This window comes from Corvus hawaiiensis, chromosome 4 (assembly GCF_020740725.1).
Source record: "Corvus hawaiiensis isolate bCorHaw1 chromosome 4, bCorHaw1.pri.cur, whole genome shotgun sequence".
Lineage (NCBI taxonomy): Eukaryota > Metazoa > Chordata > Aves > Passeriformes > Corvidae > Corvus > Corvus hawaiiensis.
The window spans coordinates 30,079,688-30,104,448 of record NC_063216.1 but is presented as its reverse complement, the minus strand read 5'-3'; the positions used below and the strand labels follow the sequence as shown (position 1 = coordinate 30,104,448).

Below are 24,761 nucleotides of genomic sequence, written 5' to 3'. Positions count from 1 at the left end.
CCTCTGTTCTTTTGTGGATCTGGTGTAGCCAGCAGGAGCAAAAATGAGTACCAATGTATCTGAAGTCCCAAGATCAGCACATCTCCCCAACACACAACAGGAAGGAGGCTGAGCAAGCAGTTGCCATTTTTCAGATCACTAATAGCTGCAACATTTCCCAAAGGGAACTAGTAATACAATGTGCAGAGTTAGTACATTTCTAAACTCACTCCCCACCCACCCAAGAGAACATTCAAGTTCCCTGAAGACAGTGTAACAAACATTGGTGGCCAAATATCCTCCACACTGTTAAGCCCACGTAACACCAGAAGGATACATCCAGCACAGCCTTGCATCCACTCGGTTTCTAGGGCAAATCCTTGGCTTGGCCATGTCAAGTCTTGGCCTTTGGTATGTGGTAGAGGTCAGGCCCCTCCCTCTAAAGAGGAAGGTTTTTTGCTTTCATAAACAAATTGCCTGGGTCACCAACCCTGCCATGGCTCTGGAAGACAGCCAGGGCTAAACAACTCATTGACACTTTGTTCCAACAAAGATCCTTACTGCAGTTTATCTAGACATTAAACTGGAGCACCAGTGATCTTGTCTACCTTGAAAGCATGTGTCAGATGCAGTGAATATCAAGAAGACATAAATTTCTTACCAGGCTGATCTTCAATTACCAGCTTTTGGAAAACAAAAACCAAAAAAACCAACCACCAACGACAAAAACAACGAACCAACCAAAATCCTCAACAAAACAACCAACCAAGTAACCGAGGTTTAGTTAAAAAAAATAAAAATGGAAAGGTACAGAGAAAGCTGTACTCATGGACAAAACTTACTCTGAACTGTACTTCTTCTCATGAAAGAAAGTAAATTCTGATTACTTTGTGGATGCTCTCAGCCCCAACGTGAGCACAAAGAAAGCACAGTCCAACTGTCTATGGCTGACTTGTTCTCAGATTTCTCCCCCTACCGGACAGAGTTCAACCAAGAGTCACTGTAGGACAAATGCAAAATCTTGCAACGTTTTTTAAATCAGTTAATCCAGAAAATAAAAGCAGGGAACTGTATACCTGTTACCAGTACACTTAACCATGGGAAATGCACAGCAAGAACCTACTCCCAAAAGGTGATCAGCTGCTTTAGTGGCTACCAACTTCACTGCAAATTGCAGGTGCAATGCTGGCAGTGGAGCTGTACAGCACACAGTATACTATCTAGAGAACAGAATTACTGGATCTCGGCATAGTGGAATATACATTTTATTTCTTAAAAAGGAAGGGTACTAACAGAATTTAATACAGTCAAAATTTTACATTTTAAACAAAAGCTTTTCTTTTTCTTAAAAACCAGTTACGAGCAGAGAGGTGAGAGGATTTAAACTACTCACAAAATCCAAGCCGAAGACTTTGAGAATTCAAATCTGTGGTTTATACATTTAAAAAAGTGTAATAAATGGAAATATAAAATAATACCAACTCTGTAATAGTGAAATGCCCTTTCCTCATTAGATTGCTGTTTAAGCACCTTTATTTTCACCCATCAGCTGCCAGGAGTGTTTAGGTTTATGTACAAAATAAGCAGTTTGGGACAGAAGATTCATATATAAATTAAAACCATTTATGGCAATACAGTTTTATCCAGCTGCTATACAAGCTTTATTATCTCTTTCATTTCTAAAGAATTTTTCAGTCAGGATGATCTCAAATGCACTTGATGGACTGCTTCAAAAAGCAGCTACATATACAGGAATTATATAGACAACCTCAAGGAGTAGACATCCAAGAGATTAAACAACACGCAGTAAAACTAAGATCAGATTTATATCTTCTATAAATACTATGCAATTTATCATCCATCCCACTGAATGAATGGGACAGATCAATGTCACATCTGAAGACAAAAAAATACTTTTATCCAAAAGGCAACAGAATTTCAGGCCAAATATAGCAGATAGGAGTTCCCTCAAACGATTCAGTTAAAAACTGTATGTGTCTGAAAAAGCTTTACAAGAAGAGTTTTCAGAATAACTTGCACATATGCTTAGCTGTTTCATAGCTATTTTACAGCCTAGAGACACTGAAAGAGGAGGAAAAAAAATAGAAGAAAATAAAAAGAGATGCCATTGTCTCTGCCCACTACGAAAGATGTGGCTTTGTCATTTATGGAACACTATGGACACAGCTGTCACCAGAAAAGAAACTGCTCCAGTACAGCATTAAAGACAAAGTTACATTATGGCTGGAGAAAGTGTCATCACAGGCTAATCTCTTTACATGAAGGCTGATGGATTAATCTCACCTCCTCAAAACCCAAGTGTTCAGATTTCCTAGCAGACTGCTCATGATTCTCACTCCACTATTTTCTACTTTTTTAACACGAGATAGAAAAGGTAATGAAAGCTGATGAAAGTTCCAGCTGTGTAGCATCCAGTGAACATGTGCTCAGCAAAACCACAAGTCATTAATCACTTTCTCTCTCTCTCTCTCCACACCACAACAGGAAACCTGTGTCGTCTATGTACATAATGGAACTAATAAAGATGTAGACTATCTAGGCCACAAATGAGCTTCAGTAACAGTCACTCATTGTTTCACTGCAACTTGCTGCAGTCTGGCTGGAAGGGTGGAGACAGATCTGTTTGACCCAAAAGAGAGAATAGTTTAAAAAAACACACCCAACAAAAACCAACCAGCTTTAGTTTTCCTCAGTCACTAAAGTTTACAAATAATTTAATATTGCTACTTTCCAAACGCTACTCACAAACAAATCAACTGTCCAGCTAACAGGATGGGAAGAGTAAAATTATGAATGTAATCAGTGACTACTGTTAAAGAAAGACTGGAAGAGAATCAATTCCCTCAAAATCTTAGTTTCTCTGCTTAAGTAGCTCATTATTATTTTAAAACATTTTTTGTTGATAGAAAGCATCACAACTAGACTAGAATTCCACAACATCAATCTTTGTTTTGATTTCTGTAGTTCTCTAGGAAAGAAATAATCCCAAATCAAGCTACATGAAGCATTAACAATATTCAGGTATTACAATGGAAGCACTTATTTATTACTTCATAGAACAGATTAGTTTTAAAAGTGTATTTACATGTTCTAAGTTATACAAAATACAGTATTTCAATAATCATGTTAATCACCGTATTTCAGACAACTTCACATAAAAGTGCGGAGGATGCATCCATCCCTGATCCTGGCCAGTAGCGAGCAGTCACCCCAGCATGACAGGTGAGAGCTGCTACTGTGCCCCCTCAGGAAAACAAATCCCACCATCCCTTCTCACTGAAACGTAGCTGCAGATCTAGGAAAACATTCAGGCAGGTACACGAGCAAGGTTTGTTGAGACCCACAGACCAAAATCACATGCCTTAATTTACTAGACATATGTGAAGTACATTTTTAATTTTTTACAGATGTTGTACAGCAAAGGGCTTTTGCTCATGCCTTAGTTAGGAAAATGAAGTAACAAGGGTTTTGGCTATATAACAGGCACCCAAATTACACTTAATATCAACAGCCCTAGAACTACAACAGGATAGTGTGTTAAGGACACAATTCTGCAGCTGACTGCCTGAGCAGAGCTTCACATTCGAGAACAGATCCTGTGAAGTCCACATGGTTCTCTACAGATACAGGGCTCCTCCCATGCAGAAATGATAGCAGAATTGAGGCCTTAAAAGATTGGGGCCTCAGGTAGTAATTTCCTCATGACACAGCACTGACCAGTTCACATCAGCAGGTCAAGTCCCAGTGCAACAGCACACTTAGTTGAAGCAACAGCTATTTCTTTCATGCCTTTCTGCAGTAACTCTCCTCCCTATCCGTATATTCCTTTCACTTCCTTCTGGACTGTGGTAGTAGGACCAAGAGAAGGAGATTCCCAAACAAGTTAGGAGATTGACCTAAACAAGTACTTATCTTCTGTATGATGCTAAACTGAGGGGATCCAAATTGGCCTAAAATTGTAAACAGTGAGGTGTCACTCACTCAGGTCAGACTCTTGCTTTACTCTCCTTTTCCTGCCTTCATTCTCTGCTCTCCTTGCCGAGTATCTATGTCTATCTAGCTATGTATCTTCCTCAAAGGATTCCTTTTTCTCTGTAGGTGTCTGAACTTCAAGAAGTTTGCATTCCAAAAGTGACTCATGAGGGGTAGCATACTATCAAACTAACAAATTACATCCATATGACAATTTGCATTATCATGAGTTAAATCACTGTAATTTCTCAATTAGCATTATGTTAGCATCTCCACAGATATTTAGTTAAGCCTATTCTTTCTGCCTTTCTCCCAGTCTCACCATGTGACAGTGGCATATATACAGATCAGAGTAATTATCTGAACATCTAGAAAGCCAGTCAGTCTTGTAGTGCTGCAAAGGCAAAACACTAGCACTAACAAATGATTTTGCTCTTTAAGGATTTAGGTGTATGTTGCCAAAAATATGAGATTTATGCACTAAGACAAACTTGCATTACTCATCTTGTGCTTAGCAGCTAAAACTAGAAGGGTGAATAAAAGCCAATCTGGATTTTACAAAAGTCTGAGATACGTTCTCTCTCACGAAAAACAAAAGCACCTGATCACAAGGAACAAAGCCCTTTTATGCTCAGGTGGCTTACAATACTGAAGCAGCAATATTCTTCTCTGTGCAGGTCCATTATTTCTGCTATCTACAAAAAAAAATTTTTTTCCACAAAAGTGGTTTTATTACAGTATTCCTAAAGCTGCTGGCCTTCCACTGCACCTCCCGACTTGAAATTAATTTGGTACAATTAGTAGCAGGCCTGCAGATAATGCTGAAAGTGATTTCTAGTTAGAACACCTTGGGCTTTCAAACAGCACAGCAAGGAAATGGAAAATTGTCAGAAAAGACATAAAATGTTACTAGAAGAACTGCAAAAAGCTGCTTAGCAAAAAACCAAACAACCCAAAACCATTTCTTCTCCAACACAAGTTTATAGTACACTACTTTTTCACTCTGTCCACGCAGGACCAGAAAAAAAAAAAAAGCATCTGAATTTTAAAAACTATCAGTTTATCAACACTACACCTGCAATCTGAGATGTATCCACCTGATCCCAGCACAGAATGCTTCAATAAAGCGAAGACACCCGTGACTCGAGCACTTGCTAAAACTTTACAATAACCACATAAGAGTAAAGACTTTTTCCTGTGGGAGTTAATGAGAGCTTTGTTACTAGCTTCAGTGGGAGCAGATCTTGGCAATAGGTGAAAGATTAAGCTTCTGGGGAATTTTTAGCCACAAACCCACTACATGTAGATTAGGTCATCGTGTACGAAAGCGATACTGTATTAAATATTGTGCATCATTTATTCATAGCTGGTGTCTGTAGAGTAAAACAACACTCATTGTCCACGAATCTCATCCACAGTTTATGTTTTCAAAGTTAGAACTATGAAATGGCCATGTGGTGTCAATCCACTTCGTAATGAAAGTACAGCTCTGTCAAAAACTGCTCTCTTTCCTGGCAATCCCTGCAGTGATGCTGAAAGGTGCACATGCCCTTTATTCTCTCCGCTTGGAGATGGTCCCTTTGTGGCTGGAATGGGGTAGGTTAGCATCAGGCACACTTATGGCCTCTACAGAGTATGTTCCAAGGCTAGAGAACTTCAAACCCTAACAGTGTAAATTCAGCATCTTTTAATACTCAGATTGAGCTAAAAGAGTATTGGTCTTATGATCACTAAGAAAACATACCCAAGTTATCACTTACAGATAGGATTGTCCTCCTAGTCAACGAACCAAGATGATATAGCTAATTATTTCAAGAGGAGCAGAGAGCTCTGGAGCAATAAACTTAACTTCCTGAGACTGCAAAAACTGAGAAAGGAATTCAGCATTGCACAGGTTTTTTTGTCTGGCAATATCTGCACTCCTTTAAATAGTTACTACCTTCTCATCTATCTTTAAAGATACTGCTTCTTAACAACAACAACAACAAATTCTCCAACTACAGAAGTTGAGCCGCACTCACCCCAAAGTGCGACTTTCCAGTTTTGCAACCCGTAGACACATGAATCACAGATTGTGCAAATCTGCATTGTCCTACAGGGAAGCACAAATGTTTGCTAACAGTCTTCTCTGAAAGAAAGATCTAATGAACATTCACTGTTAGTTTCCATTGTGTAAGCTTTTAAGATAACAGAAATAAAACAACAGAATTGCACATGCTAATGTCACTGACTGAATATTTTGCTGTTAAAATGTCATGATCAAACTAAATCCTGTACCCAATATGTAAGTATTTAAAAGATATTCCTAAGCACAGTAGGATCCAAATGAAGCAACTCCTTGCCCAGTGACTTAGCCTTTGGCTTCGTGATCTGAGCAGGAAGCATGACGTTTAAGAACAGCCAGGGCTAACTGAAAATTTAGAAATTATAAATGAAGAAAGTTGCTACATTTACATGCTGTCAGGGTTGTTTGTTTTGTTGCTGGTTTTTAATCCATGGTTTGGGCCTTTATCACCAAAATAAAGCAAAAACCAGTACACACTGAAAATATCAGTCCAAATCAGCAATACTTGATACAGGTAGAGATATATGCTGACATTTCAGCAACATGGAACTAAGATATTCATCTATTTGATAAAAATATCCTAAGATTATCTCAGAGCTTTATAATCCCAAATTATAATAATACACTCATAGGTATACTTTGGTAACCAGCAAAAAGTTAAAAACACTTTCTTGACTTCAGTACATTGTCCATTATAAATGATAGGTGAAAAACTACATTTAATATATAAGCTCTTTACAAAGGTTATGCTGTCAAACACTGGCTATGAATCCTGGCTTTTGAATTTTTTTTTATTAAGTTTACAATATTATCTGCTGCTTCTCACATTTTTCTCTTTGCCTTTCTGTTTTGAAATTAGGGGTGGAACCTCTTGGGTAAACACAAAATCAAAATAATTGTTCAATATGATAGCACTGAGCTATGCTGGTAACTAGTCATGCCTCATAATTTTGGCACTTGTGCTTCAGAAAGCTTTCAAGATTATTTTTCTTGAGGTGTACACTATTCATCAAACTCCAGGCATGAACACACTCCTGTCTTACAAGCTCCATTTTGGCTACAAGCATGGCCCTGTACTCCTTTCCTAGAAAGTAAGTACTATTTTTCTTCCCACAAAGATCTATCTCTCAAGCTTCCTTAATATTAAGAGCAGATTCTTGTTATGCTGATGAAACTCTTACAGCAGAACTTCCACCTACTTCCTCCATCTTCTAAACACAATAAACATCTCTGCAATCTGTCCAAGCTTTCATTTAGCCTCCCACACCAGCACACAGGTTCTTACACTTAAACTGCCCATTGTAACTGTGGGATATCATTGGCTGTTTCACCTTCAGCACTGCAGTTCTCCTGCAGTCAAGAGACAGAAAATTGTAATATGGCAGCTAATAGCCATTGTTTTCCTGGAGCTAATGCTCATTTGGTAGTTTCAGATTGCCAAAAGACTTGGGGATCAGCAGCTCAGATTAGCACCTTTTCCATGATTGCTAAATCGTTAGCAGAAGAATAGATCCTTTTTCAGCAAGATACCATAAAGAAAGTGAGCCTCATAAACGAAATAAAGGAAAAGGCAGGTTACAGCAGTGTAGCAGGAAAGCGACCAAAGTGGTTTACTATTACATGGGTCATTTGATAGAGGTTTATTACTCTCTCTATGGCACACTGTGGTGCTTTCTGGATTATTTCAGTACATCTGCTGTAATCTTCTGCACTGAAGTCTCACACATTACAGGCTGCTGTCTTCCTGGTGTCTTTAGTTCTGCACTCATAGTACTCCACAATATGCTACACTGTACCAGAAGTGAGCTGCAGTATTAAATAAAATTCATTATACTGCAGGGAAAAGAGTCTTAAAATATAGCAGTTCTTTATATATACAGACGCTTTCATTTAAAACTCCCTCTTTTCTTCCACTCGAGTGCCAAAATGAAGAGTCACTATTCACACAGGCTGTCAACAGACTTTGAGACAAGAACTTTTGAGTGTCTTGGCAAAACCCCAGTAGGTAAGCTTATTGTAGTTCATAGTTACAGTGAGAAAGACAGATAAGAAAGCCATATACAGAACTAAGGAGACTTTGCACTTTTCATCATGCCCAGCCCTGGGTAGTCAGATGGGGTACTTGCAGGCAAGGAGGCAGGCAGGGTCATCATCAGTTGTTTGTGTTGGGACACCTCATAGATGTCACTGCTCATTCTGAAGACTGGCGATTCATGTGTGCTTTTTAGTTTCTTTGTTTTTAAAAGTCTTTAAAGTTGCATCACTCGGAATCAGATAAGTCACTTTAAACAAAGCAAAGTGTTAAGTGTGACAATTTATTTATAACATACTTCCCACCATCACCACCACAAACCACCCTGTGAAAGAAAAAACCCCTGCTGAAAGGGTGACAATTTTTAGTATGTTTGAAAGAAATTAGACCAACATTGCATCAAGAGCCACTCTAGTCAAATTAAGAGCATAACAGAGGGGGGACAGTTCAAAGCATACATTAAGTGTTGTGGATTAGCCTGCTTCTCCACTTCGTTAAGAAGTCAACACAAAATTGCTCTAAACTCGTAATTTCCACGTTGTGTTTAAAAGACAGGCTAGTCTTTAGCATAGAAAATAAACCCTAATGCTTTTTTAATATATTTTCAGATTTGAATAGAGGAACTGCAACTACCCTCAATATCATCATCCCACATTTGCTCCTTAATATACATATTATCCCAGGAAGTATAGCCTAAGAGTTCTGACACAGCCACTATCTGAAGACAGCTTCTCTTGTTAAGAGGACTTCTAGACATATACTTCTGGTAAAGCTTCTAGTTCTTGCAGTTGTAGGTCATGTAGAAGGTCTCAACATCACACACAGCATATTTTTTCTTTTAACACCACATACTGTTGAAGCAGTGCTTGGTGCTGAGAATGGATTACTTCCAAGAGGGCAAGTCATGTGTGCTAATTTCCTATCAGGAAACATGCTGGAGATAGAACCAGCAAGCATGGAGAGACCAGATATGCTGCTACACAGGAGACAGTGAGGTAAACTGTTCGTGTTTATAGTGGGTGTAGCTTATCCCATAGTGTGTTCACGAGGCAAAGGACCAAAACTCTTTCTCAATCTCTTGCACAACAGGTAAGGTGCAGTAAATAACATTGGCTTGTTTACTTCTTTAAAAAAGCCCCTTCTTTCAAAGCATAAGGTGCTGGCCATGTTTTAACAGCTGGGACTCAAGGTTCAGCCTAATGAGCCAGACCTCTTTTTCTAAATCTCCCTTACTTCTCAGTTAAGTGCAACATGCTGCTTTCTCAGCAGTTTAAGAGGGAAGACCCTCTAAGGAAAAAAAGGAGGGGTGGTGGTAGAAATACAGTTTAGAACCCACATCAAATTACTCTGTCCACATTTGTAAAGTGAGTAATCCACTCCTGTTCTCCCTTCTTGGTTTCTGCAAGTTATCCAGGATTAGAACCTATCAAGACATTTAGGCAGTATTGTAATCAAAACGGCACTGACTCCATTCTGCATAACACTCATGGATTAACCTCACAAAATTCTGTTTTTACATGAGATTGAATATTTTCCTGTCTTCCTGTCCTAAAGGTTCCTCTATTCCTCTTCAACAGGAACAGAATTCTATACAACAGGTACTTTCTAGTGCCTCTGAATGGGAGAGGAAACAATTTCATGATGCTGCCCAGCAACATCTACTTATATCCTAAAATTATGTTTTACACTTTTACTGGGAGGGGTAGGTGGAATGGAGAGGAGAAAAGAGCAAGAGTTTGAAAATCAAAAAAAAAAAAAAAAGAAGAAGAAGAAGAGAGCAAGGAGAGTCTCCTAGGCTCTTTCTTCACTTAAAATGAAGGTTAGAACAGATAGCAAAGCCCTGTCCAGTCTGGAGGGATCCACATTTATTCCTCCAGACAGGTGAATCTGTTCAATTGTATGACATCGGAAAATGTTCTATCAGTGTTAAAAACAAAGTTGTAAATATGGACACTAATATTTTGGACAACACAATGATCAGGAAAGGGCCTGAACAAGTTGTGCCCACAGAAACAGGGTTTGTTTGTGTTTTGTTGGTTTTTTTTCTAGTGTAGATGCAAAATGGCAAAGCCTCCATAAACTTTATTTCTGGGAGTCTCTACAGAAGGCAGAGAAGTCTAAGAGGCTAAAACAAAGAGCCCTAACAAGGAAAAGGGGTGTGCTTACAAGGGTCCGTATCTGGTCTCGTATTTAGAAACAATGTTCTTGCATCGTCCCACTTCCTTGCGCAGCTCTGCAACCTCCGTCCTCAGGGCTGTATTTTCTTTCTCAAGAAAGGCTGCCCGAATTGTGATCTGATTCTCCTTTAATCGCCGAGCATCACGGGAACGTTTTGCTGCCACATTGTTCTTCTTTCGCCTTGTCCAGTATTTTTCATCCTGTAGTAAAAAAAAGATGCCAAACTGACAACTGTTTCAGAGACACCTCTTTATTGTATAATGATATTCACACTGACTGCTATATTGAGCAATGTCCTCCATAGGTTTGCAGGGCTCTGACATCAAAATGGAGACAACGCAGTACTGCAAGATTTCATCTTTACATGAGTCTTCTTTTAGGATAAACCAAGTGCATTGCTAGAACTAAGGAGATTAAGAGACTTGGGTATTAAGAAGCTGTCCAACTGAAACGCTTCCTTTACTTAGTTTCAATTCAGGAGTGAACTTTCACATAAAACCACCTGTTCTGTTGTCTGGGTTGCTTAAATCCAGATTAGACACAATACTGGGTAAATACAGACAATGGCCTTCAAAAGTGCAGGTGATGAGGATTTGACTTGATAGTTCTTCTAATTTCTGTGTATAGCATGATCAGTTGCTCCTTGCCAGTAATTAGCTCATGATACCAAAACCTGCAAAACAGCAAGCACAGCAGTTGGCTTGCCAATTCTATTCTTGGCAGTGCTTCTGCCCAATCATGTAGGTAAACTGCATTAGCTCTGTATGTCAAAGTGTTTGGATAAAGAGTCAAACTTTTATCAAGGCCTAGAAGAGTTTGCAGCAATAAATCTGTTACCTTTTGCTCATCTGGGACAAAAACCTTCTTGGCTTTTTTAATCATAGGTTGTGGTTTCAGATCCTCTTCAGTAAACTTGTGTTTGCGAGGATTGAAGAGCTCACCACCAGGCACACTGGACAGCACTAAATCAGCAGGGTCAGGGTTAAAATTCACCTCAACTTCTACGCAGTCAGGATCAATGGGGCTGGGCGTATTTCTCTCATTTTGTGGTGGGGACTCTGGCAATAACAGGAGAAATTACAATATATTCAGCAGGATGAAGAGAATCAACAAAAAAGCCAACTTGTATGTCTACTTATTGCCCTGTTGTGAGAAGTATTTAATAGTATTATTTGGTGTTTCCCTGAGGCGTGATGGGTGCTGTAATGCTGCTGGTACAGAGAACAAGTTCACAGTCCAGTCTGTAATATAACTCTAGGAACATATGCCAGAGTAACAGACATGAGTAGAAAGATGCAGGACAGGAGTTAATACTTCCTTGGCAAAAATTACATGCTTTCCACACATAAAAAGCACCTTCAATAGCAGTAAGGGAGAAAGTTGTATCAGCCTGAGTTTTGTACCAGAGAAATCTTTACAGAAATAAGCCTGCCCAAAGACCCCAGTCCCTGGGACTTTTAAAGGTCAGACCAGTAGACTTCCAAACAAATGACTAAATAAAGGAGAATTTGTTTCAAATGCAACAGTATTCTTCTTCTTTGCCACACAAAAACAAATGCCCCAACAGACTGTCTCACATTGGTAGTGTTCATATGAACTTTATCATATTAATCTATTGTTTACAAAACTTCATATACCTGAGTTGCAAATGTCAGTGCAATGTGCAGTAGTGATCAATAAATAAGTTTTTCATATACCACCTACAAAAAGCTACACCCTATAACTTATGGAAGGAGTTCCATGTTATCTTTCTCACAGATTCACAAAAGAGGTCCAGAGCAAAATGCTTTCTGTAAAGCTTGCTCATAAAATAGTACTGTGATGGCTATCATGTTTGAACTCCAAATCTAGGGCAAACTGAACTGCCGAATTCTTTAATAGAGAAGATCTCCATACTACAAATGAAGTTTCCTAGTACCATTTAAGCACAGTTTTGTTTTTTTTTGTTCCTCCATTCCCACTTCAAAGCACCACAGAACATCAAACTGCATCATTAAAACACCTTTTCCAAGTGCCTGTTTTCACAGTTCCCAGGCTACCACAAAAAAGACTGCTTGATTGTTTTTCTATTTAACATTATTATTTGAGGTACATTAAGTTCGCATAAGTTCACCCAAGCAGACCAAGGTAGTACAAATGACTTGTGACAAGCTATCAAATCTGTTGTAAAATAACATGAGAGAGTATTTTCTCAACACGTCCAGCTTCTCACTAGATTGGCAATACCAAGAAAGCAAATACTTTATGTTGCTGTTTCAGCTCTTCTAATTTCAAAAGCAAAACAGACGGCACACTGATAGACAAACAGACTGCACATTGATAGACAGTCCTTCTTTCACAGGACAGGAAGAAGGGAAGAAAAGGAGAGGCAGCATCTTCATGAATTGACACATGAACTAAGGCTCTACATTGAGCAAGTTTGTACTGTTTAACCTGCCACAGCTAACACTGACAGGTTAGCATGTCTCCTCTTTGATCTAAAGAGGCATCTCTTAATATGAGAACAACAGAAGTCCCTCAGAGCCCCATATTATGCCATCTACCTGTGCTGGAGGCTGCCTCAGATTGCTGGTAAACTGCAGTGGAAGAGGACGATGCAGGAGAACCAGTGGAAGCACCAGCAGATTCCTTTCCTTCCAGCTCAGCCACAGGCAATAGTGGGTTCTGGTTCAAATCCAGGTGAGTAGGGCTGGAAGGAATTCCATTCTCCAGCAGGAACTCATCCAGATCCATGTACTCCAGGTGGAAAGATTCGCCATCGTAAGGAATAGTTTTGTCCCAAATGGGTGGCATGAGGGAAGCCGAGACTGCCATAGTGCTGGCAGCTGCTGCCTCATCTTCTTCAAGCTTTATTTTCTCCTTCTCTTTATCTGAAAGATACAAGTAGGTCACTGTACAAGCTGAAACACAAGAGAGGCTCCAGGTTTAAGAGTCCAACAAAATCCCCATGAAAGGAAATTCCGTAAGCTAATGGCTCTGCCTCAAGACATGATCTGGAAAACCAGACATTGAAAAGCAACCTTCATGTATGGAATGGTCTAACCCCCTGTGATGGCTGGACCACAGACAGCTGAGTAGCCTTGCAGACCAGCATCTTTGCTGTAACAGCTTACCAACGTGTGATGAAGTGCTGCATGGAGCTTACTAACCAGTCACTGCAAAACAGCCTGGTTTTCACATACCCATCTCAGAAGACAACAAAAGTGAGTGTCCCTAATCAGGATTCCATGGGAAGCCATTAAGAAAATTCCGAGGAAGCAGAGTACCTTATTCTATGCACAAAGAAGGAGGGTGCAGAACAATAATTTAAATACAAATAGGAGAGGAATATAGGTTTTCAGATTACATTTGAAAATCAGTCAAAAGTTCCATAGGACACCAGAGACCTGGATGCCTATTGTTCAGCATTTTAGAAGCCTTTCTCTCTGACATGACTCAGCATGTCCACAGAAGGCAATAGCTCCAAGTGCTGCTCACTATAGATAGCTCAGAGTACCTACATACAATTTTCACTCTTTGGGGAGATGTCTAATAAGGCAAACTCCCACATCCCACCCCCAAGTCACAAGAAACTGATGAATTTTTCTCCATTTACTGTGCTACAGTGCACATATTACAGAAAAATGGCTGTTTCTATGTTCCCCATAGCTACTGGATCTTAACAATTGTCTGGGACAGAATCCAAGCAGAAAATTCAAGTTATGGAATAATTACATAATTTAAGAGATAAAAATAAGCTGGCAGAAAAAAAATTTTAAAAATCCAAGTCATTTTCCTGATCCAGTTCTCCATGCAGTTCTATCAGCAGTGAAGGAGGCATTGCAGAAGCAGTGCTAGTACTGCCAGCACTGAGCCAGCGCTGCTGTCAAAAGGAATGGTCTACAGTCCCACCCTAATCACCTGCAAACTGGGCATTACCATGGAAGCCAGCAAATACTCAGTTCAATAGAACAGGGACTCCAAGGACATACACTAGAACAGTTTGGATCTCCAGTATTAACTGAGATTAGCCCAATAAAATGCACCAATCTTTGGCATTAGGGTTTTCTAGACTGGCTGCAATATGCTAAAGGAGCATTTTTCTTTATCGGGGGTGGAAGTGGGGGTGAAACTCTGCTCTAAATCAGAAAAGCCTATTTATATAAAACCTGTTCTGATAAAAGTGGCATTCCTTCCGCTGTTGCCTTAGCTGGTGTGGAACTGAGACTGAAAGAGCTTTTTATGGCTTTAAGAACAGTGCTGCCATACAAAGTAAATTATCTACGTATTCTGAATATTTTATATAAAAGAAGATACTGCTTTTAAACCAAGCAGCTGAGAAAGTATTCACCAGCCACCAGCTTGGGACCAAGAGCAAGTACCTAAAGGACTCATTAAATTCAGACCAGTGGCTCTAGGACCTAAGCTTTGGTAACATCACCTTGCAGCTTTTGGCTTTCTCCTTGCCACTTCACACTGCTGCCTCTGAACCGCCATCTTCCAGTTCCTATTCCTGCCATAAACTCCTTTTTGCAGACAGTTTTGCAACTTTCCTACCCTTAGCTTGGGCAAAGCAAACCTGCAGGTTAACAGTAATGATGCAAATAACCAGAATGTTTCTAAATAGCTCCTACTTGAAGCTAGTAAAGAAACAGCATCTACTCTATATATAAGGAGGATTTCCCTTACTACTGGAGCACACCCCGCTAAATTGGAACCAACATTTCACCTGTGAAAAGAGATTGTGTATTTCCCCAACACTGCATAGTGCCCAGCACAACCAAACCCAGATTTGCACTGGATGTTGTGGATGATCTCCTAGTAAAGATATCACCAAAACAAATGCAAGCAACAGTAATGAATTCTTTGTAAATAACGATTTTTAATTAACATGATAAAAAACTTGTGAAATGTCAAGTCAAAATGTCAACTGAAAAGAAAAAAAAATCTTTACTCTTGAAAGCCACAGTACACCATTATAAATTATGCCAGTTTTAATACAAACCAGCAGTGCTTTTGTTTTGCAACATCTAGTACAACACCTCCAAGTGAGGAGAAAAAAACCCCAGTAAGTGATTATTAGATGGAATATAAGGCTTAAAAATATTTTTCAGAAGGTAGACGCTGAAAAGACTACACTACTGGCAAATGTGGCTCTTCTCATATCTATTAATGCCTTCTGGATGTGCACGATCATCCTGCTGTCCTGCAGTAACCTGGAAAAACTGTGGTTCCTCCAATTTCCTCTTGTAATTGTCCCTGGCTCACAACAGATTAGATCCTTCCTCCACGTGAGAAAAGCATCTGAAATTTTTTGTCCTTTTCCTACGAGTTGACAACTCAGCAAGCACTCGGCCCCCAGTGCTGTCTTTGTTTAGCTATACTGTCTCTCTCTCCTCCCTCACTTTTAACAGTATCTGAAACAAAACAGCAGGAGCTAACACGCATATTGGGAGCCCATCTATTTCAAAGGTGGTGCATAATATGGTAAAACCTTTGTATGATTATTTTTGCATTGATGTTTTCCCATGGGCTTGCTTTCAATTCATTTAATCTTTATTTCTGCCACACAACATCCTGCTTGGGTGTACAATATCTAATGAAACACTAATTAACTTCTTGCATCTTGAGGGGAAGTTTCTGCCTACCTCAGCACAGGGACTTGAAGCATTAATTCTCTTAAGATATTTATAGTGTAAACAGGTATTACCTGACAGTAGAGCTGCAGTATCCTAAGAGGCTCCATTTGCAGTGATTCAAGGTCACCCTGATAAATCTGGACTATACTTCTGCAGATGATGGCTCATGTCCGATTTAGCCCCCTCATTCTGCTACTGTGACCTATTAACTGGGCTGTACATCTGCTCTTAACAGTGAGGACACCAGTTTATGCTCAGTGATTTAAGCAGACCATTCCAGTTACTGAACTGCTGGAAATACTGCTGTTTTAACCAGAAGCAGCAGCCTGAAAAGAGCTTTATTCCCCATCCTGGTTTTTCCTCAAAACCAAAAAACCAATCACCAAAAACCAACCAAATTATTTTGGGCACCACATTGTCAAGAGCTATCACAGCCACAAACAGAACAAATACTTATTTGACAAACTTCCCCTTGTTCACCAAAAAAATATTGTCAAATTATACTGAAACCACTATATATATATAGGCTGATTGCTCCATAAATCTTTAGTCCCACTTGTGAGGATGGAACAAGGCACGTTGTAGGGTTCCATATCCCTGATGCTCATTACTGTGATGTTTGCTGAGGCATTCCCCCTGCCACAGCAGCATGCAACTGGTGATTAAGGCATCCTTTGGACAGTATGCAGCAGCTCCTTACTAATAGAAAAGGACTTACACTCCTGCTCCAGAATGTTAATTGCCTTCCCTTAACCCACAGCACTTTTCCGTTTTTTATAAATATAGAATTATTTTTATTTATTTAATCCTTACAACGTACACGACAACAACTCCCAGCAAGGCTGGTGAGCTATACCTGATACACGGCAGAGCATTCAACGGGATGGCATTCTGCTGGAACTGGCTGACCTCCCTCCTGTGTTGCTCAGGAGGATTGCTTCCTTTGACTGGGTAGTCAAATTACCCACAGCGGTTGGAAAACCCACAGGTAGCTTGCAGAAACTATAAATGGACACTGCAGCTAGCTAATATCATTTCTTACAGAATAAGACAGATGACTGTATTTTTGTCACTAGGCATTCCAGACAAAAGCACAGGGTCTTTTCTCAAAAAGTTTGCTGAAACCGCACCACTGGATTAAGCAAATGAGTAATTTTTTAACATTTTGAGTGTATCACTGTTAAAGGGACAGAATATAATCAAGAATCCTCTAAAGTCAGTCGACACACAAGTCTACTGACAAACCTTTTGTAAATTAGGAGTAACTACTTGCTGACAGTTAAGGCATTCTTTCTTTTGTCTTGCATATGCAAACAAGAAAAGTATCCGAGACAAAATAAACAGAAAGCAACAAGTTCCACAAAGTGTGAAGTGAAACAGTACAAGGTGAACTAAGGAAATCTATGGAGAAATCTTAAGAACAAGAACAACCTGAGCTTTATCACACCATGAATGGAGAGGGATAATCAAGATGAAATGGACTCACTAGCAAGCTTTAGAGGCTCCAGCTGAACACCTTCACGAGCTGGAATGGGGTCATCTACTAATCAATCTAGTATCAAATGTTTCTAATTTTAGGAAAATGCACTACCTCACAATCGTATTAATTTCAGAACTTTATGTCTCCATAGGCCACATCACATGATTCTGGACACAAAAATCACCCCCAAGACAAAGTCACCAAACCCCTATCAGCAAACATGCATGAACTTAAAATTGCTCCTGCTGGCACTAACGTCTTTAAAAAGGACTGGGTGCAGAAATATCTTAAGAAATCCCATGATTTTGTAGATTCAAGATTGCTGCAGCAAGCACCCTGCACCATAGCAACATAACTAAGACCTTTACCACAAGCTTTTTTTTTTTTTTTTTTTTTTTTTTTTTTTTTTTTTTTTTTTTTTTAAGCAGAAAGGAGAAAAAGAGTCTCCAGAATCACAAAACAGATTTACAGGGTATATTGTGCAATATAAGACATGCAAGGTAGGTAGGATCTTCACTGGGATCAATCTTGCCAACCTTGCTTATGCTGTGGTTTATTCTGGATGTTGTCTACTGTGCCAAAAAATTATTTTTAATCTCAAAATTTGTAAGTGTAAGGACTTATTTTATTATACACCAGTACGCTGGGCATTACAGCAGTGCAGATAATCCTGAGCTTTCCTCGAAATGAAACTGATACTCAGAAAGGCAAAAATACTGCCAGATGAGGGGAAGGAGGAGAAACAAAAAAAAAGGTAAAAAAAAAGCGCGTGCCATCAGCACCGAAGACCATAAGCACCAGCACTGCTATTTACACAGCTGCCGTCTGCATCACCAGTGGTAGAGAGGCAGCTCCAGTCCATGCAGGACTGCATGTGCAGGCAGTCACTCATACCCTTATGGATTATCACCGAACTTAATCTGAGGGGATCTGCTGTTTACTCGTGTCATCGGGCAACTTCCCAGCAATTAAGGTCAAGCAAGACTCAAAACCTTCTCACTGCTGCTCCCAGCTACGCGTCTACAAGCGGAGGAAGCTCCAGACAGCCGAAGGACTAAAACCAGCGTGTCACGTCTCGGCTCCTGCCCACCCCTCGCTCCCGTAGCGTTCGGTTTTGCCCAGCGCAGGCACCTACACGCTCCGGAAAGGACAATCCCTGGGAGGCGGGGAGCGATCCCGTGCTGCCGGCACTTGGCTCGGCCGGCCGGGGAGGCGGAGGGAGGGAGGGACGGGGCGGAGGGAAGGGGCCGGGGCGAACAGCCTCTCCCTCGGGTGCTCCCCCCGCGGCCAGTCCCGCCGTGACCCGGCGGGTCCCGCCCTCCGAGCCACGGGGTGGGAAGGGGGCGGTGGGGGTGGATACCTTGGGGGCACCGCGCGCTCCCGCCGCCCCCGCGCGCGCCCCCACGCTCACCGAGGCGCGCCTCCCGCGGCGGGTTCTCCATCAGCTTCTTCAGCACTAGCGGGAACGCGCCCGCCAGGCCCCGCCGCTCCTGCTGCGCGGCGGCCCCCGCGCTCCCCCCAGCTGCAGTGGGCTCTGGTCCTCCCGCCGCCGCCGCCGCCTCTTGGTGCGCGGCGCGGCCGGGCATACTCCCCGCGGGCGGGCGGGCTATCAGCGGTCACCGGCGGCGCGGGGCTGCGGCGGCGGCGGCTGCCCGGGACCCGGCGGCGGCGGCAGCAGCGGCGGCCAAGCGCGGAGGAAACGGCGCAGGCGCGGCCGGCTGACGCCCGGCGCGTGCTTCAGTATTCATGAGCTCCGGGGCCGCGCCCCGGCCCGGCCTCTCCGCGCCCCGGGATTGGCCCGCGCCTTCCGAGGGGGCGGCCCCGCGCGGACAGGCCCCGCCCTGCCCTCCCCGCGGCCAGCGCGGGCACGCGCCCCACGCCCGCCAAGGCACGTGCGGGGGCGGGGCCTCCGCCGGGCTCATTAGCATCCGGAGCCCCGCCCCCTCCTCCTCCCGCGGGCGCTGCGTCACCGTCAGGAGGGCGGAGGAGGTGGAGGGAGCGAGCGCGCGCGCGTGGGCGCGCCTGAGGCGGCCGCGACCGGCCGGGGGTCCGGGAGGGCTGTCCCGGCTGCGCGACGTCTGCCAACTCCCTCCCGCCCTGCCCGGGCGCCAACGCTCCAGCCCGCCCTTGCATATCCTCGTTTAGGATCCCGAAATCACCTTTCCCGCGTGCCCTGGATTTAATCTCCCTCCGTCCCACACGATGCCCGCAGCGGCGTGCCCTACATAACATGGGCAGGGAGAAGGACTTCACTGCGGTGCTGCTATGGGCGGGCTGCTGGGGGAAGGGAGGAAAGGCCGCCTTTCCAAATTATGATCACAAGAAATCCTTGTGATTCTCCAAGCTGCCCTCTTGCTCTAGCAGCAGGGATGCCGTGCTGGGATTTAAGCTTCTGAACACACGAACGGAGCAAATATTGCCAAGTTCGTTCCCGAGAGCACAGACGGATACTGAGGAGCATCTCCCACAGAACTGATAAATTCGCAGAAGGGGCATATGCTGCAGCCACAGGCTTCTCCTGTCAGCAGTGGCTGCTCTTGACTCTGCAGGATGGGCTGCAGCGAACCTACCATACAGTGCTTCGAGCCGGGAAAGGGAAGGGTTGTGCTCCCCTGGGATAGGCTCGTCTGCATCCAACAGAGCCGCGGGAGCCAGAGCAGAGGCGCCGCCATACGTGCCAGCAGAAAAAAAGACATCTTCCTCTCAGGTAGGCACTTGGGCATCTGCTTGGTTCAGCTTCCCAGCCACAAACCTCAGACATTTAATTTAAGTGGCAAGGCACGATTTTACCTGACCCTTACTAATAAACCCTGATGGTCTTTGTGGAAAAAAAAAAAAAAAAAAAAAATAGATCTGAATTCTTCCCCACATGCCCCAGGAAAAGGAATGAAGTCACACGGGGTAGATGTTTTCCTCCATTCTTACTGCAGTGAGGACCAGGGGACATCTCCATCCAACCTAGGCAAATGTGGAGCTGCCCTACCCAGCAGCTACTTCTCTTGCATAGGCTGGGAGGCCCAATCTGCTCCCTCCTTCACAGGGAACCAGTGGGACTCCCGATGCTACTCCTGCACACATGCTGCCCAGCACGAAGCTTGGAAAAGAACACCCTGTTATTACAGGCTGGAATGGTGCAGGTTAATGCATCATTTATCAAGGTTGATAAATCCAGCTGCAAGAAGCAGGCAGAACAGGTCATGCTCCACTGCCCAGCATGCTCCAGGGGTGCTACGTGCCCTCCGTGGACCCCCTCTGCCTTGCCAAGCTCAGCTGGCAGGAAGAAAAGGCACATGTGTGAAAGGGAGATGCCACTTCACAGAGGGTAATGAGACACAGATGTCAGACCACACACGACAGAGGCAGCACACACAGCTTGGCAAGGGGCAGCAAGCCGGCAGTGGTGCTTTTGTCTAGGAAACAGCTACTGATAGGCAGTAGATAGAGAACACAACCAAGTGAGGTCACAAAGGAGCAGCTTTTAGGCAAGTGGACGCAGCCAAAGTGGGCCAAGCTGCAGGCTTCTCATTCAGTTATGGCTCTCATGGTCACTTGGTTCCATTGTTGTCAACGCTGGTGGCCCCCAAGGGTGATGCTGTGCCTCAGTACTGTACAACACTCTTTCAAGAAACAGGGTCTGTGCACATCACCCCTGCAGAGCTCAATGGCAGCTGTTTTGCTGGGTAATGTCTGTATGAAGGGAGGTTATTAAAACCACTCAGCAGCTTTTACTCCAGGGCTTTTCCCTTTAGATTGACCATGTTCTTCCTCCAGTACATTTCCACCTGTACTCCACTGTGCTAAGGTTTGTTCTGCACCACCATGAGTTGTGACTTTACCTGGAGAGAGTCTAGACTATACAGTGTTAGCTGCTCTTCCCGGAGGCAGGGAGTTCCTGAGGAGCATTCCTGTGGGTTCCCTCTCATCACCCTGCTCCAGCATTAGCACTGCCCTGCCAGCTTGGAGGGAGGCTGCCCTGAGAGCTTTTCCTCACTGCCTCTGGGGATTTGGTACTCAAGCAATTGCCAACAGAAATCAGGCACTGTACCACAAGCTGTACCTTCTTGGTTAAGCTGGGATCTGCCTGAGATTTTTGCATTTTCTTTCACCCTGCAGCTGAGAAGGAAGAGTGGAGGACAATGAGATGTGAGGAGAGGAATGCAGTGGCCATGGTTGTTACTACTGGGAGTCTTGTCAGGGCCAGATGATGCAGAACAGCCCAGTTCTGGGGTGCAGCAAGGAGGGAGGCAAGCAACAAGTAGCTCACTGCTGGGGACAGGGTGTGAGGGGGAGATGTACAGCAAGCCCCACTGGGAGGTTTGAATAGCAGAATAGAGAATTTCAGAGAGTGGCCTGAGAGACAGCAAATCCAGATGAGTGCTGTCTAAGTATGGAGACCCAGGAGGAGAGAACTGAGCTCTGTGGGAAGAGGGCCATGATGGGAGTGCTGGTCTGGAGAGGGAGGCAGCATAATAAAGACAGTTCTGAGGACTATGGGAAGTGATGCAGAGAGGCAGGGTGGTCCTGGGGCTGAGGAAGAAAGCTGCCACAAAACAGCACTCTCAGCTGCCAAGTAAGTTGCATTGAGTTAAGACTAAATTATTCTCTTTTCAAACCATTGATCTCTCCTCTACACCCTACTCCAAACAGATAGGTCTTGCCAGCACTCCTCCCTTGGATTAATTGAATCCACTTGGCTGTGGAGAGCAGAGATCCCAGAAAAGCAGCCAAACTCAGCTTAGCCACAGCAAGGCTCTGCACCACATGAGCCGCCCTTGGCTGTTACTGCCTCCTCCCAAACAATTCCACTTTTACCTGGGTACAGTTAGCTTGGAAAACATGCCCTGGTCCACACAAACAGTGGGACTTCATACAGTGTGGTATGTAAACACACCTGTTAGTGGGCAGTCTCAGCAAAGAAGAGAGAGAGCTCACAGGAGGCTGCAGCAGAGCAGTGTGACAAAATGAGCCCCTTAGGGGGTAGGGCAGTTCCCCTTGCCCTATTTCCCTTTCCCATAGGGAGCTGTGCATGTGCCATAGAGCTCACTGTATTACAGCAGGTGTAGGCAGCTGCCTTTCCTGACATGAATGCTTTACTGTCACAGCAGCAGCCCTTTCTCCCATTGACCCTGGAGCAAGAGCAGGGTCCCTCTCCACACTGTGTGTCTGGCTTTTCTGCTCCTGGGTCCTGCTGCCCCTCAGGACTGCAGAGCTGCTTGCATGTCCCGACAGCAACTCCCTAGAGAAGACCGAGCTCTGTGCATGTTTGTTTCTGTAAGTTCAACTCTCTCATGTCCAGACATAGGCTTGTTAATGTGTTCCCACACGTCCCCAGCACTCAGCAGTGAACGTTAAAACACAACAACCAAAAAGCAGCTTCTCAAGGGTGTGCAGCATCCTGTCCAAAACCTAGAGTACTCAAGTTGCATGGTGGGTGCTCGGAGCAGACCCAGCATTAGAGAAGTGGTCAGTGCAGCATAAGCAAAGTGTTCAGCACAGCAAAAGCCCAAACTAAATAACCTCCTGGGTCCTTTCCATTTGTTTTCTAGGATGCTGCACAGAGAATGGGAAAGCCTAGGAGTACAGAAAAGAAAATGCGGCCTTTACTGTGTTCTCTACCCCAGCTTTTCACTGATAAACAACTGCAGCGTCCAACAAAGTTTCCAGAGAGTCAGCATGCCCCATGCAGGCTGGCCTCTCTGGACAGTCTGAGTCTGGGAAGAGGCAGTGTCTGGAGGCTTAGTGGTTATTAACCATAGGACAACAATGAATGGCAATCCTGGAAGTTGTTTCTATGTGAGTGTGAAGATTTGTGCCCAAGCCTTTTCCATGCACGAATCTTTGAGGGTTTCCAAGAAGTAGCTGAGCACAGAGATTAAAAGGATCAGGAGCCCAGCACTCTTGACTGATTTTGTAATCAATCCTCCTAGCTGCACAACATGCACAGTGCCAGAACTCCCTGTCTGACTTGGACACTTTGGGGAAACACACCCTTAGAAGGGCTTGCAGCAGACAAGATCTGCCCCTTTCTCACCTTGCAACTGAAGGAGAAATCAAAACAGAAACCCCAGCACGTATTTCCTCAATCCTACCTGTCATCTTGTTGGTCCAGGGCAAGGAATACTCCAGTAAGGACTTCAGGACTTCCGGAAAGTCCAGGGCACTAGGGCCCCCAGGGGTGTTGCAGCTTGACATGTCCTGTCCTGGGACTGTGCCAGCAGGGCTAAGGGAGGGCCAGGTGCCTGGCCACCAAGGTTACACCTCACTCTCCTGGGTGTTGCGAGCCCCGGACTGGGTTTGCTGGACTACTCTGGCTGAGAAAAAAAACAAGGAGGAAGAAAAACAGCCTAGCGAAGACACAGCTTACCCAACTATCTTCACCTCCCCCTCTCCCACTCTGAAGTGGCCAATTGTGGAAATAGCTTGCAGCCTTGCAGGGCGGGGCCGGGCGCCTGGCCAGCGTGGTTTTACAGGGCCTCTCCCAGCCAATCCGGCAGCAAAGAACTGGGCCAGTTATTTAACTTTGCAAAGGCAGCACCCTTTTCCTTCCCAAGGTGTTGTGAGAAATACATGTGTCGGAAGGGGGGAAAAAAGCAATTGTGCGCTGTCAGGGGTACACGTCGGCTGCAAACACAACAGCAAAGGGATCCTCTGACGAATCAGCAACAGCAAAGGGATCCTCTGAGGAGCTCCAAGTTGTGCAGGTTGCTACAGGGAGATACACATGCTGTCTGCATCTGCCTGCTAACTTTTTAGCTAAGATGAAGATGATGACATTATTTGTATGTGATGTAACAGTTACTCTGTGTCCCTCCTAAATTAATATTGATAAGGTGTGCATCATCCCCAAAATCCAGGATTTTTCTTCTTAAGAGGCACAGAATTTTATGAGAAAGCAAACAGCCTCCTCTCAGAGCAGTGATGTACAGGAAGAGAGTTCATGAACCCTGCAAATACCTTGGTAACAGCTGGTTAAGTAAGATCTTGAGCACACAAAGCCCCTCCTCTCCTAGCTGTGAAATTTTTAGCATGGAGAAAAGGACTGAAGACAGGAGGATAAAGGTCTGATCCTCTTTATTAGAACCTGGCGTGCAAAGTAGCATCTTACATGTGCTGGGGTCTTTTCTTTTGCTGAGTGTGATATTTCAACAGAAGTGCCTTTATTTCTCAGTTTGTTCCTGTCCACTTTGCCAGGCTCAGCCTTACAGTGCCAGTGTGAGTTGCTAGAAATTAGGTATTCCTACACTGGTCTGAGCCACAGCAACTGGACACAGCCCAGCAAAACCATACATGGTGTTTGGTCCCATAAAGAAATGCATTTGATTTAACCCAGTAGAAACCAAAAAGGAAGAATTACCTAGCCAGGTGGGGTGGTTGAGAATTTCAGTTTAGCTGGAGAAGCCTTGTGATCTAGATCCC

General features: G+C 43.7%; 1 protein-coding gene and 1 long non-coding RNA gene across 5 annotated transcripts in view; one reads left to right on the top strand and one right to left on the bottom strand.

Moving 5' to 3' along the window:
- Window positions 1–1,228: 1,228 nt before the first annotated feature.
- On the bottom strand, window positions 1,229–23,741 carry TEF (TEF transcription factor, PAR bZIP family member). Of its 3 annotated transcripts, none has more exons than XM_048300410.1 (5): window positions 23,435–23,741; window positions 12,791–13,117; window positions 11,085–11,305; window positions 10,236–10,447; window positions 1,229–8,319 (listed from the first exon to the last, which is right to left on the bottom strand). In XM_048300410.1, the coding sequence occupies exons 1-5, from the start codon at window positions 23,535–23,537 to the stop codon at window positions 8,298–8,300; spliced, it is 885 nt and encodes a 294-aa protein (XP_048156367.1). In that variant the 5' UTR covers window positions 23,538–23,741; the 3' UTR covers window positions 1,229–8,297. The 3 variants fall into 3 exon arrangements, with proteins under 3 accessions (XP_048156367.1, XP_048156366.1, XP_048156368.1); XM_048300409.1 differs by lacking the exon at window positions 23,435–23,741 and adding an exon at window positions 18,757–18,959; XM_048300411.1 differs by having other exon boundaries at window positions 1,229–10,447.
- Window positions 19,349–24,761, top strand: part of LOC125324489 — a 38,256-nt gene continuing 32,843 nt past the window's right edge. Inside the window, exon 1 of one of the 2 annotated variants that reach the window (XR_007203003.1) lies at window positions 19,349–20,052. This is a non-coding gene — a long non-coding RNA (uncharacterized LOC125324489). The remainder of the gene's footprint in view (window positions 20,053–24,761) is intronic. The other variant, XR_007203004.1, reaches the window with a different exon arrangement.

Coding starts and splice junctions, on each gene's coding strand:
- TEF (XM_048300409.1), bottom strand. CDS start 18,931: ATGCCCGGCCGCGCCGCGCACCAAGAGGCGGCGGCGGCGGCGGGAGGA. Junction 10,448..11,084: donor TTGTCCCAGATGAGCAAAAG/GTAACAGATTTA, acceptor TTTTTACTACAG/GATGAAAAATACTGGACAAG. Junction 8,320..10,235: donor GAGACCAGATACGGACCCTT/GTAAGCACACCC, acceptor CTTTGTTTAAAG/TGACTTATCTGATTCCGAGT.